Below are 15,067 nucleotides of genomic sequence, written 5' to 3' on the forward strand. Positions count from 1 at the left end.
CCCTTCTTTGGAATTGGAATGTAAACTGACCTTTTCCAGTCTTGTGGCCACTGTTGAGTGTTCCACATTTGTTGGCATATTGAATGCAGCACTTTAACAGCATCATCTTTTAGGATTTTAAATAGCTCGGCTGGAATACTGTCATCTCCGCTAGCTTTGTTGTTAGTCATGCTTCCTAAGGCCCACTTGACTTCACTCTCTAGGATGTCCGGCTCAAGTTCAGTGACCACACTATCATGGCTATCAGGGACATTCAGATCTTTCCTGTATAGTTCTTCTGTGTATTCTTGCCACCTCTTCTTAATCTCATCTGCTTCTGTTAGGTCCCTGCCTTCTTTGTCCTTGATCATGCCCGTCTTTGCACAAAACGTTCCCTTGAGATCTCCAATTTTCTTGAAGAGATCTCTAGTCTTTCCCATTCTGTTGTTTTCCTCGATTTCTTTGCATTGTTCATTTAAGAAGGCCTTCTTGTCTCTCCTTGCTATTCTCTGGAACTCTGCATTCAGTTGGCTATATCTTCCCCTTTCTCCCTTGCTTTTCGCTTCCCTTCTTTCGTGAGCTACTTGTAAAGCCTCATCAGACAGCCACTTGGCTTTCTTGCATTTCTTTTTCTTTGGGATGGATTTCGTTGCTGCCTCCTGAACAATGTTACGGACCTCCGTCCATAGTTCCTCAGGCACTCTGTCTATCAGGTCTAATCCCTGAAATCTATTCCTCACCTCCACTGTATATTCATCAGGGATATGATTTAGGTCATACCTGAACGGTTTAGTGGTTTTCCCGACGTTCTTCAATTTAAGCCAAAATTTTGCAAGAAGCAGCTCATGATCTGAGCCACAGTCAGCTCCAGGTCTTGTTTTTACTGACTGTATGGAGCTTCTCCATCTTTGGCTGCAAAGGACATAATCAATCTGATTTCGATGTTGACCATCTGGTGATGTCCATGTGTAGAGTCGCCTCTTGTGCTGTTGGAAAAGAGTGTTTGCTATGATCAGCATGTTCTCTTGGCAAAACTCTATTAGCTTTTGTCCTGCTTCATTTTGTACACCAAGGCCATGCCTGCCTGTTATCCCGGTGATTTCTTGACTTCCTACTTTAGCATTCCAATCCCCTATGATGAAGAGGACATCTTTTTTGGGTGTTAGTTCTAGAAGGTGTTGTAGGTCTTCATAGAACCGATCCTGAAAACCATATATGAGTCATAAACACACACTATGGCCTGGAGGCTTCAGATCCTATTGCAGCCTCCACTTTGCATGACCTATTGAAGACAAGGGGGTGACCGAGAAGGCTGAATTAGTGGCATGAAGTCTGCAGATTCACTTTAGACACTTCTGAACGTGTCTGGAGCATGAAGGGAAGTTGCGCATCATGGGAGCTGTAGTTCCACTGAGTCTTCTATGCATGCTGATGATATCAGTGCTGCATGCCAGCATTCACAAGCCTTTGAAAAAGTATAATGAAGCCTTTAAGTTTACTGACATTTCATATGTCTGTTTGCATTTAATTTGGATATCTTGGTAAATAGTCCATAACATCTGAACTACTTCCTTGTCATGCCAGGATGGGTAAATGCTCTGCTCTTCTTAATCATACAGCATAATGCTAAATAGGTGTTTGTTTTGTTTTTCAAAATTGCCTGTTCAGCTGCCCCTTGTGACACAATACTTGCCATGTTTTTCAGCTGGGGCTTTCCTCTCGTGACAGCACGACACCAGTTTTCATGATACAAAATATTGCTGGAAACCTTCCCGGTGCCTTAAGAACTATTGGATCAGTTACTGTGGGTCAATATGGTAAGCACAAGTGGTGGCTCTGAATGTAATGCATGTAATGAGGGCAGAACTACAGAAGAATGTCAAAGGCCTGTGTCCTATAAGGAGGTGGTGATTTTTTTACCTATTTGTTTTTATTTTTGTATTTATATTTTTGTATGTTTGTAGTCTGTAACTGCTATCTGAGGTTTTAATATAACTGAGGGTCGAAACAGACATTACTTCATTTTTACTCTGGAGTAGGCACAGGAACGCCAGTCTGTATCGGGACCCTAGCTGGGAGGAGAGGGGGGCTTTAACCCTCCCCACCATGGGCGTGATCCAGATTGCGGGGCCAAGATGTGCAATTTCTATTGCAAACTAGTAATCCAGGAAGTGTTTGAGGCAGAGGAAGCATGCTGTACAGTAGGGGTCCCCCGTGCAGCAACCACACGCACCACTGCATGCATGAACAAGGCCAGACTGAGGTGCCCATCAAGCTCTTTTCCCCCTCTGCAAGTGAATGGAGCAATTCCTCCTTTCACTTCTGGGGGCGGGGGAATCCTTGCTGAAAAATGGCTGGAGAGGGGGTAAAGTCCAGTCCTCACCAAGGACCCTTGGAGCAACAGGTTCCTTGGTGGAGGTGACCTTCACCTCCTCTTCAGCCAATTTTCAGCAGGGGGGCCTTTCCTATCTCTCCATTAGCTTCAATAGGGAGGGGAAAAAGCCCTCGCCAAAGAAACGGCTGGATGGGGGTGAAATCCATCCCAACCAAAGACACTTGGGACAAGAGAGTCCTTGGCAGGGGGTGGACTTCACCCCCTTCCAGCTGATCTTTGATGGGGGGGGGGGGTTCATGCACCATGGAAATGAATGGAGAAATTGCTCCATTCACTTGCATGGAGAGAGAGCAAGAAAGAGAGAAAGAGGAGCCAGGGAAGGAAGGAAGGAAGGAAGGAAGGAAGGAAGGAAAGAAAGAAAGAAAGAAAGAAAGAAAGAAAGAAAGAAAGAAGAGCCAGAGGAACAGAGAAAAAAGAGGAACCAGAGAGAGAGGTGCCAGAGAGAAGGAAGGAAGGAAGGAAGGAAGGAAAGAAAGAGCCAGAGAGAGAGAGAGAGAGAGAGAAGGAAGGAAGGAAGGAAGGAAGGAAGGAGAGCCAGAAAGAGAGAGACAGAGACAGAGAGGAGCCAGAGAGAGTGAAGAGAGAGAGAAGAGGAGCCAGAGAGAGGGGGGAACCAGAAAGAGAGACAGACGGAGAGACAGAGAGATTTGTGGTGGAACCCAGGGCACTTTATCAAAATGCCAAATGTTCTCACGGGCCCAAAAAGTTTGGAGACAGCTGCTGTACAGCATCTGTTCCTGGCTGTGACTCTGTGAGGGACTGGCTGGGAAGAAATTTAGGGAAATCTAGTCTGAGGGGGATAGTTATAGAGAGCTTATTTAGCTGGGGAAGACTCTCTTAAGCATATTTAATCCAAGTACATTTAAGCAATCTTAGCCTATTATTTGAAGAGTGACAGTTTATTCCTTTTTTTCCACCTTAATAAACATCTTCATTTTGTTCATTTTGTAAGGTTGCCTCTAACAGTGGTGCCATTCCCATGCCTATGCCATAGGAACCAGGCTACTGAGTTTCTTTTAGGTACAGAACCTGTATGCGCCCCCCCCCCCCCCGTTTTCTGGGCAACTTACAATCAGCAGCAGTGCAAGATCAGCCACCTGAGCTGGGATGATGCATGCTCCTGCTCCCCTGTTGCCATTGATCCTGGTGTGTGTAGGATTGCAGCCTTAAAATGTGTTCTGGTTGGAACATTGTCTGAGGTTTGTAATTCTTGTAAAAGTTTCCTGCACTTTTAAAAAAACCAGGCAATTTGAATTAATTTTTTTAACTATTATGTTTGGCATGGTATGTAATTGGGTATATTCTGTGGTGTGTGTAAGCTCTATTCTTTTTTTTATTTGCTGGCTTTATGTGGTTTGGGTAGCCAGAATTGGGTGAGGTGGGATGGGGTGGGGTGGGGTGGCTGGCTGGCTGGCTGGATAGCTTGATAGCCTGGATTATGTTTCATTTATTACACACACAATAATCTTCAACTAGTTTTAATTTAGGCTAAGTAATTCCACTGAAATTATCAATCTTTCTCCTCTTCCTCCTCCTCCTCCTCCTCCTCCTCCTCTTCTTTTTTGGTATAATTACAACTGAGGCTGCAAACATACACTCACCTCCCTTGGAATAAGTCCCATTGAAGTCAATGGGACTTACTTCCAAGTAACCCTATATAGGTTTCCTTATTTGTGAACAATTGCCCAATTTGCTACAGATGCCTTAAACCACATAAGGCTAATATGACCAAGCGAGATCACTGGGTTTTTTTTTCTTGGTTTTTTTTTTTTGTAAAAATGGGGCATGATTGATAAGGTGACACACTTTTAGTTTCATCAGTCTCAGTGGAACAGTTACATATATGCTGAAATGGTGAGGGCCCATTGAAGTTGCTGCAGCATCCTTCCTTCCTTCTTATTTTAAGAAAATATTTTATAGTCTGGGATCAGCTCAGAAAATATTTTATATACATAGTTGGGTAGATCTGGGCACATACATAGTTACAGATGTTCATCTTTTTAATTTTTGAAATATATTATCCTTTTCTACAACTAAATGGTGCTTATTCTGAAGTAAATGTGTTTTGCATCAAGGCAGCAGAAGCAAACTCCATTTTATTCCTCCAGTCATGATGGTGATATGATTCAAGGGAGTTTAAAGTGCGAAACTGCACGTGCTCAGAGCATTTCTTTTTTTGACAGGGTTGTAAAACAGTTGTACTGCACGGATTGGTGGGGTAGAGGGGGAGAAGTGTTAACTGTGTGCTTCACAGCTGAAATCATACACATGGCTGTCTAAAGGCAGTGGGGTGGGGATGATAAGACCATTAATTCCAGGATTTAAACTTAGCTTGCTGCATCAGTGGGTTGGGGAATGCTGTTTTTGGGCAACACTGTTGCCACTGCTCATTGCTCCCATCATGAAAACCCACCCATGTAGGAGGGGGCACATCAGAGGGCACTTTGCTGAGGGAAGCCTTCAAACCTGGAGTCAACTACCACAAGGGAGGTCTTGCTTTACCTTTGGAACACATGATAAGTTCGCGGTTCACTTTAATGTGACTACACTTCTGAGTAAATACCCATAGGTCCTGGCTCTTAGCCTGTTAATTTAAATGCTCTAATATGTTTGAGTGACCGGTCTGAATGTTCTACTGGGGTGATGTCGTCTGGGGAACCTGTATGAATTTGTTTGCTGGATGGCATGATGTGACCAGGGCAAGCTGTATGAATTTGGTTTGTGGGCGGCATTGTGTTTTGAGACTTATATTTTCAATTCTTCTTGCTATCAAGAGACTCAGCTGGCTTGCACGGTTCTTGAAATCTAATGCACATACATCATGTGCACCTTTAGTGTAGGGATTGCATTTGGCCAGTAGTAATTTGGTCCTGGAATAGGTGGATGTGTGTTCCTGAGGTTTTTCCTTTTCTTCTCCTTCAGAATGTAGAGTGGGCTGTGGATGTTTGTTTCACCAGCAGCTTTGGCATGGTGCATCTTGTTCTGTCTGTTTCTGCTCTTGTGGTGTGCTGTGGTATTGAGTATTGTGGCTAACCTCTAAATCCTTGGCTTCACCTCTGGTCATCTGCCCTTTGCCCCACCAACCACAGTGGCCACCAGCTGCCGCTGCGCTTAAACCAGCACTTTAAATTGGTCCAGAAATTAACCGGGAGCCATCGCAGCTTACGTAGCAGTAATTACAAGGCATAATAGGGTCAAACCACCCAGTTGATAATCTAGTGGCCCTATTTTAGATCATCTGCAGTTTCCAAGCCATTTTTAAAGGCAGCACCTTGTACAGTGCATTGCAGTAGCCCAACAGGAGGTTATCAAAACATGGCTATTAGTGGCCAAGCTATTGCCATCCAGGTAAGGTTGCAGCTGATGTATTAACCAAAGCTGATAAAAGCCACAGAGATCACATTGATTTATTTTTAAATATTTCTATATTGCCTGCCATACATATTCAAGTGATGTACAATAATCAAATTACACAATATAAATACACATATAGCTAAAATAATCAACTGTACAATATAACCAGCAGGCCATGAATTAAAAACCAAAGGGGCAAGTGTCATAAATCAATAAACGCTGAGGTGAATAAAAAGGTTTTCAAGATGCACCTAAACTGCATTAGAGTTGGTACGTGTTTTATTTTTACCCTACCCGTATACTACATTCAGCATCTAAGGTCCTCCTCCAGGACCCTCCTCCAAGGGAGGCTCAGAATGCAGCAACAAGGGAGAGGGCCTTCTTGGTGGTGGTCCCCCAGCTGTGGAATGATCTCCCCAATGAGGCCCACCTAGTGCCAACATTGTTATCTTTTCAGTTCAAGGTTCAGACCTTTCTCTTCTCTCAGGCATTATGATGGGTTTTTAATCAGATCCTGGATTTGTCTTGTGGTTGATTGTTTAAAATTGTTTTTAAATGTGTGTTATCTCTGTGTATGTGGTCTGTTTATATGTTTTTATGTAAATGGTTTTCCACTTTGTATAATGTATCTTTAATGGTTTCTAATCTTTGTAAACTGCCCAGAGAGCTTTGGCTATGGGGTGGTATAGAAATGTAATAAATACAAATAAATATTAGGGTTTTCTTGCAATCTTTACAGGGACCCGAGTATTCCAGTCCCACCCAGCAGCTATTAGTCTGAACTACATTGGAGGGCCTGCTGTTCTACTAGGTCTCCTTGCCATGGCCCATGATGACCATGCTGTGTATGCTGCTGTCAAAGTCTTGCACTCTGTTCTCAAGAGCAGTGCAATGAGTGAAAATCTAATGAGACAGCTTGGTGGATACCAGGTGAGAGGATACATCCTTGTCAACAGTCTTTTAAAACGAACTGGGCTGAAGCTTCAACAGATTTTTTTCCAGAATTCATACTCTTAAGATGAAAATTGGTAGATTATAACTTTAGAAATGCATCATGTGCACAGTGTTGTGGGAAAAAAGGTTGGAACTTGGATTTTGGTGCTTGCATTGAGTTGTTGTTTTTTTTACCAAGATTTGATGATTACATTCTTTCCCCCACAAATCGAAAGATTATCCACATGTGGAATCTAGCATTCCATACTTACACATTCCGATGCCATATTAGTAGCTTTGAATTTTCAAAATAATTTCAGCCCATTCTGTCAATGGAGGAAGATACTTTGGGTGGGTGGGTGTTATTTCTCCTATTCACTGCAAATGCCAGGCTGTGCCAATTAGGCAGCTTTCTCCCTTCTAGAGGAGGCTCCTGTATTCTACCCATGCTTTCTCCACAGTGGCAGTGGTTTTGAAGAGCACTGTATAAGAGTTTAAACATATGTAGAACTTGTGCACATGGATATGTTACTTGCTCACACAGACACACACAGACACACACATGTTGATCGTGTGGTGGAACCATGGACTTGGCATGGGCATAGGTCAGAGGGAATGAAGGTCTACAAATAAAGCCCTGCAGCAACATAGCAATTGGGGAGTTTAGATTAGCATATGTGTAGTGTGGACTGGAATGTTACGAAAGAGGAACTCAGAAGGGTACAGAGACAGGGGATGTGCCAATCTTGTGTTTAGCACAGAAGTACAAGAATATAACAAACAATTAAGAAGTTGGGGTTTTAGTAGGAAGGACAACAATTGCTAGGAGATGGGGATAGACAAGTGATTCCAGGGAGAAGGTATGAAGAGCCCAGAACAGGCATGGACACAGCAGGTTTGGGGACCAATCAGAGTGAGTCTTGAGATTCTCATTCCCCTCACTTGATCATGGATACGGAGTTGCTTTACCCTGATTTTTGCAAGTGAATCAAGATGATCAGATTGACTAGTGGTGGCTGGTGCCCATTGAGACTGGTGGGGCAGAGGGCAGGGCAGGATCTGCTCCACAACAGGAACCCATTGGGCAGAAAGGGAAAACTGAGGTATACAATTAAATGTAAAGATCATGAGTGCGAAGTAAAGGTCTGTGACCCATACAACACCAAAGTACTCCTTTGAGCCTGCATTTCTTAGCTCCAGCAGCAACCCCTATTGCACAGAAGACAAACTAAGGAAAAAGCTCCCGCCGCCCCCAATCCTAGGAAAACATTGACACACACACACTAGCTTATTTTCTAACATCTACACCTCACCTCCCAGGGCAGGCATACCTTCCATGTCAGAGGGTGTTATTCCCAGACAGTCTTGAGACCTGGGCATCTCAGAAATTAAGCACTTGGTAGCTATGAGGGTACTTCTTAATTTTCATCAGAACTCTGATAATCAAAAATCCTACCAATCAGCAACTTGTGATCAAGAAGCAAAAATGTCCTTGTGCGTGTATTTGCTAGGTATTTTTTAAATATACTTTTTCTTGACAACTCAACCTGGCACAAATCAATTCACTCTCTCAGCTCCAGTTTTAAATGCATTGATTCAAAATTCATTTGACATTTAATCCAGTTTGAAGGGAAGACCTAGAGCTTTTCTACATGAGGCATTTATTGTGCTCTCGTGATTCCTTACTCATGGTTGTTCTTTAGACAACATTGTGATCTTTCAGTTTCGCTTCTGTTTTTTAAGAGCACTTTCCTAGGGGGCTTTAGATCAGGGAAAATGGAGTATTATTTCTGAAAGTGAAAGAAAAGGTATTTTCCTGCTTGTGTAATTGTGGTGTGGGCATGGCACATGCAACCTAGAGGTTATGTAGCAAAAAAACAGGAAAGTAAAGCTTTTAGGATAGAGCTCAGATCTCAATTCTGCGACAAAACTGAGAGCATCTCTACACTAGCCTAAAACCCCACATTTAAAACAGGGTTTCTGCTTCCGTTTTAAATGCACGATCACAACAGACTTCCTTTACATGTGCTTCCTTTCCCCCCTCCCCTTTCCCCCTCCTTCTCCCCCTTATCTGTGTCTTCCATATGTTTCATTGATCTGGCTCCTCTTCTTGCGGCTTTTCCTCTTTTCATGGAGGGAACTCAAGCGGAACACAAGCAGGGTAATTTGATAGGTCATTATCTCCAATCTTTTTAACAATGGAACAAAGGCCATTTGGTGCAGGAGATGCCCTGGAGGGTCATGGCGTCATATAAAGGGCCTGCAAACTTCTGTGAAGGAGCAATCTCAATCTCAGGATAAAAACTCTATGTGAAGAAACCCCCAAAGTAGATACAGCGATTTAGCATGTATCTAAGGAGCTTTTCATCATGTAGAAAAAGCTCCTAAAGTCCTGATGCAAAGACAATACTATAACAGAGGGTGTGGCAAGGGGATGGGGGAAAACCTTCCTTTGAGGGTGTAGCTTTTAAAAGGTTGAATACAACACATTGGGGGAGGGGGATTGCTCAACTTAACGAAACTTAGCATGAGAGCTGAAAGTTTTGTCCCTGCTCTGGCTGCTATTGTGTTTTAGTTGTCTCCGTTTGGATGAATGACACACAGACATTAATTAGGCAGATGCTTGTGGCTTCTTTTGCATAATGATTGCTTCAAGAATTCAGTCTCACCAAAGTGGTGTTTATTCTAGGTTGCTTTATTTTATTTAAGACATGATCTGTACTGGCCAACAAAAGGGCAGCAGAAACCAAAAAGATAAGGAAGGCATTTAAAACACACACACACACACACTCTCTCTCTCTCTCACACACACACACACACACACACACTCACACGGAGCAGCCTAATCTTATGCAGAAGTAAGACCCACAAATTCAATATGCTTAGAACCGTATCTGGCATTCTGTGCCAGGTTCCCAGGTGGGCCACTTGTGATAGGGTGTGTGTGTGTGTGTGTGAGAGTGAGCTCAGAGCCAAGAAGTGGCTGTTGCAGGAGTCATCCTCCCCATCCCCCCACTGCTGGTGCACTGGAGCAGGGATTCAATTTTCCGCAAATTACCCATGGAAGATGCCTTCCTTGGCGTGGGAGGAGTTGGAGGTTTCCTCTTCCTCTCCAAAAGGTGGAGAGAGAGTAGTGAAGAGGTTAGAATTCCAGAGCATTTCTCCTCTAGATTGTTTCAGACCAAGGATTTTTTTTTTCCTCAGCCTTCTCTTTGAAGCAGTGCGTGTTCTAGAACTAGGGCAAGAACAGATTGAGAGTGTATTAAACTCAAGGGGAGAACACAGCACCTTTCCTAAGGTTCAGATCTCAAGCCACGTACTGTAATTCCCTTAGCAAAACCTTTAAGAAGGCTCTGTGAGGAAATGGTTTACTGCCCTCTCTGGCAAGAGCATGCTTGGAACTGGGGTGTCCAACCTTTTTGGGCCCAGGGGCACATTTGGAAATTGGAGAGACTGTCCTGGGCACCACCAGAAAATAGCTGCCTGGGGTTGGGGGATGGCTCTTTACAAAGGAGACGTCACCTGCCCAGAAGACGGAATACAAGGCAGAGATGTGGTCTGAGTCTCATACCATAAAAGTCCTTTGAACCCAGTTTTCTGCACCAACAGAAACGTGTTTCACAGTCAGCAAGCTCTTTTTCTTTTTCCCTCTTCTCTCTGCTAGCCAACTCATTCCCCCCATCTTTTGCTCTCTCACCCCACATCACCACCCATACACGCATTCTCTTTCCCTTCAGATCACCACCCACACTCTCTTTCCTTCACACACACATGTGCAGGCACCCTATGTACCCATTATGCATAACATCCCCCCACACACCTCACTTCTCAGTGCAAGGAGATGACCCCACTCTTTCAGGACCTCCCCCAAATCCCCCCTCTTTCTGGATCACCCCTAAACCCTTCCTCTCTTCCTCTCTTTCTTTCTCACATGCATCCACCCCCCATCTATTCAGACACATAAACACACAACCTTCCCCAACCCCCCAGGTTGCTCCCAGCTGGCTCCCCCAGCCCTACCTAGCCCCTGAACCAATTTCCTGCTGGCTATGTTGACCCATTGGCATGCCACTGCTTTCTCTAACCCCCCCACTGCTGTTTTTAGCCCCCTCTCAGCTTACCAGAGAGAAGTGACAGGAGGCCCCTTTTCTCTGCCCCCCTTCTTTTTCTTGGTAGCTTAGTGCACTTCTGAGGAAAGCATCAGCCTGCTGTCCCCACCCCACCCTCTTCACTTCCTAAGGATGCCTCTGAGCCCCACATGTGGCCCAGGGCATTCATGGGAAATGAAGATGGGGGCAGCTGAAGGCCCTCGCTTTGCTTTGGAGTGATCCCAGCTGCCAGTGATAAATTTTAATTTGGGAGGAGCAGGGTGCCAAGGAAGATGTCCAGGGGTGCACTGGCACCTGTGGGCACCATGTTACTTACCCCTGCATTTCTTAGTTCACTTATGGATGCCCTCAAAGTCCCCCTGGCTGGTGCCACAATGGTAGCTTCAGTTCATGGTTAGAAAGGTGATAATTCTTTGAAGGACCCTGGGAACGAGGACTTGCGGAACAAAAAACAATCTGATCTAGTCTAATGCATAACACAGAGCCTCTGCTCTGGTGATTAGGATTGTTGCTGCCCCCATTGTCATTGTGCCTCTGTTAAGAGACACTCAGGTGCCATGCCACGGCTCCATCAGCTCTCCTGGAGGCTGAGGGCGTTCCTTTGGTACCCTCACATCCCCATTTGGCGAGGACCCTGCTTGGGCCAGGTCCTCTTTTGAGTGGAGGAGATCCAACCGCCCTTCCCGACACTGGCTGAATGCATGGATGGTGGGGAAGTACTTCCTCTGTGGGTGGTGACAGCAGAAGGCATGGCTGTGGCAGGGGGCATGGCTAGCTTGGAGTGGCGACCCCATAACCCCCCCCACACACACACACACACATTATTTCAATGTGTGTGAAAGCTATGGGAATCACCCTGCTAAGACATACAGAAGTGCAACATATATGGCCTGGAGTCTTCATGATGCTGTGGGACTGATGACAAATAAATAACTGAAGTGTTTTAACTATCTGTATGGTGCAAGTATGTAGATTGGAGCAGTTGGGTACTGATGGATCATTAGTATTAGTTGTGGGAAACAGAAGGTTGGGGGAAGCAGTCTCTGTTCTGTGTTGTAATTCTGGGTGCTCCTCAATGAACAACTTTCTATGCAGATGCTGGCATACCTGCTGAAGAAAAAGGCCCATCTGTTAAACAGCAGAATTCTTCAACTTGTCCTCTCCATTGGTGGCATTGCTGAGGACAGTTTGAGGTCCCTAACTATCAAGAATTTGGAGGCGTTCGAACATATTATCTGCCACTTTGAGGTAAAGATGTAAACTGCTTTTATTAGTTGGTAGATTTTTTTCTTTGCATACAGAGAAATGTAACACTTTTCGGAGTGTTTCGTCTCAGGCCCTGATCCAACTGGTCCCGGAGCAAGGCAAGCACCACCCTCGCCTTGGCATTCCCTCGCTCCACTCCTTTACACCTGCAGCACCTTGTGAAAGCTCTCCACGTGGCTTCATAAACTCTGTAAGTGGAAGGCTTGCAGGAGGCTAGGATGGTATTTATTACTTTATGTTCATAGCCCTTGTGCTCTAGGGCTAACCTCTCACTAGCCAGCTAGGTCACAGTGCCAGACGGAACCCTGGCTGAAGAGATCTTCTGACACAGGGAGAGGCTGTGGCTTCCCTACTGCCAAGGTCATCGAGTCTGAGTGCCATGCCCTTTTGGACCACTTGGGAGCCACCTGGATCATTTGTGCCCCTTCTGACCATATCTTGTGGCTCACTCTTGCCAGAAGTGCTGTGGGTGGAAAAGCATATAACAGCCCGCTGGGCTGGCTGTAGTGTAGAGCATCTGTGCGCTGTACTCCTTGATCATGGAATTAAGATAGGAATCTACTCATCCCTCTGATTGCTAGTGAGGCAAAGGGGTCAGTGGGCATGCTGAAGACCTGCACAATCTCCCTGAACACCTTGGGTCTGAGGCTCCATTCTGACTGGCTGATATCTGTGTGGCTCAGGCAATGTATTTTGGTGTTCAGCTCTCCCTGAATGTGCTCTGGTGGACAGGGATTTGAGATGGAGTTTTGCCTAGTCCAGTTTCACCAAGACCCCTGATGTGCTCAAAGCCAGTTGGTATCTGTTGTGAACTGAGGGAGATGCCTGAAAAGTCTACACTTAAGAAGGGCTGGGTACAGCCACCAGCAGTGAGTGATATTTTGACTGCTGAAGGGATCTTGATGACTCTGTGCCTCTGGGCTGCTTTGTTTCTTTTAAAAGACAGGATGAGCCACTGCAGGGTTCCAGCTCTGCAGGTGAGCCCAAAGCATGTCTGAATTGTGGTTCTGGAGGTATTGTGTCTCGAATTTTGTTTCTTCTGTCTGCCTGAAGGCAAACCATACCTGTCTAAACATTCAGGACTGCTCCCAAGTGCTAGATCTCTCAAGCTGGGGTGAGATGGCACTTATTGGTCCTGATCAGGAATCCATGGTCTCTGAGGCAATCCAATGTCTTGTGAACCTCCTGGATCACCTGTTGGAAGGAATGTGAGCAAATGACTATATTCTTCAGATTCTTCATATACAGGTAGAGATGGACTTTTATCCCATCTGAAGAAGGCCACCAAGCTACTGGTGTCTTGGTGAATACTCTTGGTGGAAACAAGAGTCTGAAGGGGAGAGATTTGTAGTGAAAGTGTTTCCCTGGAATGCAAAACATGGGTATTGTCGAGGAGTGGGGTAAATCTATATGTGTAGATAAGCCTGTCAGGTTGAGTGAGGCCAAAAAGTCTTTCATCTAGAGACTGTCAAGAATGGTGCCCAGGATTCTATTCCGGGTTTCCTTCATCTGATGAAGTAGTTCAATATCTCCCTCCAGTCCTCGTTCTTCAGTACTATAACAAAGAGTAAGAGCCCTTGAATCTTTGAGATGATGGAACTTTCTCGATCTCTCATCTCATAAGAGGCGTTGTACGGCCTGTAGGACTAGAAGGTGCTTCTCCTTCTGACAAGATCTTGAGGACATAATGAAGAAGTCATTAGGAGGTTGAATGAAATCCAGAACATAACCATCCCTCAGAGTGTGAATCACCCAATCATAGTGCTCCCAGTGGTGGAAGGGTGGTGTCAGGCCTGCTGCTGCCTGCATGGAGACAGGCTTTCTATGTGGAGGAGGAGGCTCCACAGGAGAAACCCTGCTTCTGCTGCTGCCTGGGATGAGATGTTTGTCCAGTCCAGGAGGGCCAGAAACCTCTATTGTCCCTAACTCTGCAAGTGGGCTGAAAGCGTTTAAAGGAACTACCTCCTTGTCTAACCCCCCTGAGATCCTCCTTTTTGTAGGCTGAGGGTATGGCCTTCCTTTTTTCCTTGATCTCCAGCAGGACCTGGTGTCACCAAACAGTTTTGTCCTAACAAAGGAAATGGTGGCCAAAATGGTGTTTTGGATTTGGAATCCATGTTCCAAAACTTTAACCACAATTGGCACCAGTCTGAAAGCACTGCAGCCTGAGCCCTGGTAGGAAATCGTAGAATGTATAGACTAGCATCAGCCATAAAAGCTGAGGTCTTGCCCAGTTTATTAAGCCCCCCACCACCCCGGAGAAAAGATATTACCAAGTGCCGGAAAATGTTTTAATAAGCCCAATGTTTTTTGGAAAGGTATTTCCTTCCTCAGTGGCCACTGACCCAACCAGGTGTGGACCTAAGGGACTTCCTTGGCCAAGTCCTTTGCCTATAGGGAGGTAACCTAGCCATAATGGAAGCTGCCAAGGCCTCCCTCAAAGCCAAAGCTGTAGCCTTGTAAGCCTTCCTAAGGATTAATTCACCCTTTCCATCTTCAGAACTTTTTAAGGTGCTCTTTCCATCCTTAGGAACCATGGTGCTCAAAATGGGGGTGTCTCCAGGGACGTCCACAAAGGGCATCTTTAACCTTTCCATTACAAGGTTTGGGGTACATTATAGAACTTCTAAACTTTTTGCTTGGTCTGGAAGCTCTGGGCTTGGCATATTCCTCATTCAGAATATCAGTGAAGACCCTGAGAAAGGGAATGATAGAAGCAGGAGAACATGACTTCGGAAAAACTTCTGAAACCCTTCAGGAAGGAAGAATTCCTAGGCCAGGGTTTTAAAGTTTTGTGAAGAGGATGGAAAAGTACTTGGAGTGGAACAGCACACTCTGGGGACTGGACTCTTCATCTGACAGTTTACCCCCCACTTACTTGTTGGAAGGCAAGGGGAATACAGAGACCTCTGGTTCCCCTGGACTGAAGGAATGAAGAGAAACCTCAGCAGGGGAAGGATTTCACCACCACTTGCCCTGCAAGGGGTCACAAAGCGGCCCCTCTTCCACCCAGTCTCATTTGCTGTGCTGT

At 45.2% G+C, this 15,067-nt stretch overlaps 1 protein-coding gene across 4 annotated transcripts in view; it reads left to right on the forward strand.

Moving 5' to 3' along the window:
- The window catches only part of WDFY4 (WDFY family member 4), a 415,677-nt gene that overhangs the window by 111,378 nt on the left and 289,232 nt on the right, over window positions 1–15,067 (forward strand). For all 4 annotated transcript variants that reach the window (XM_084845114.1, XM_084845112.1, XM_084845113.1 and 1 more), the window contains 3 exons: window positions 1,685–1,796; window positions 6,468–6,658; window positions 11,866–12,018. In XM_084845114.1, coding sequence (XP_084701240.1) covers window positions 1,685–1,796; window positions 6,468–6,658; window positions 11,866–12,018 — 456 coding nt within the window. The remainder of the gene's footprint in view (window positions 1–1,684; window positions 1,797–6,467; window positions 6,659–11,865; window positions 12,019–15,067) is intronic.

The sequence above is a fragment of the Heloderma suspectum genome, chromosome 3 (genome assembly GCF_057233095.1).
Source record: "Heloderma suspectum isolate Gila_16-S chromosome 3, 16-S_ref, whole genome shotgun sequence".
Lineage (NCBI taxonomy): Eukaryota > Metazoa > Chordata > Lepidosauria > Squamata > Helodermatidae > Heloderma > Heloderma suspectum.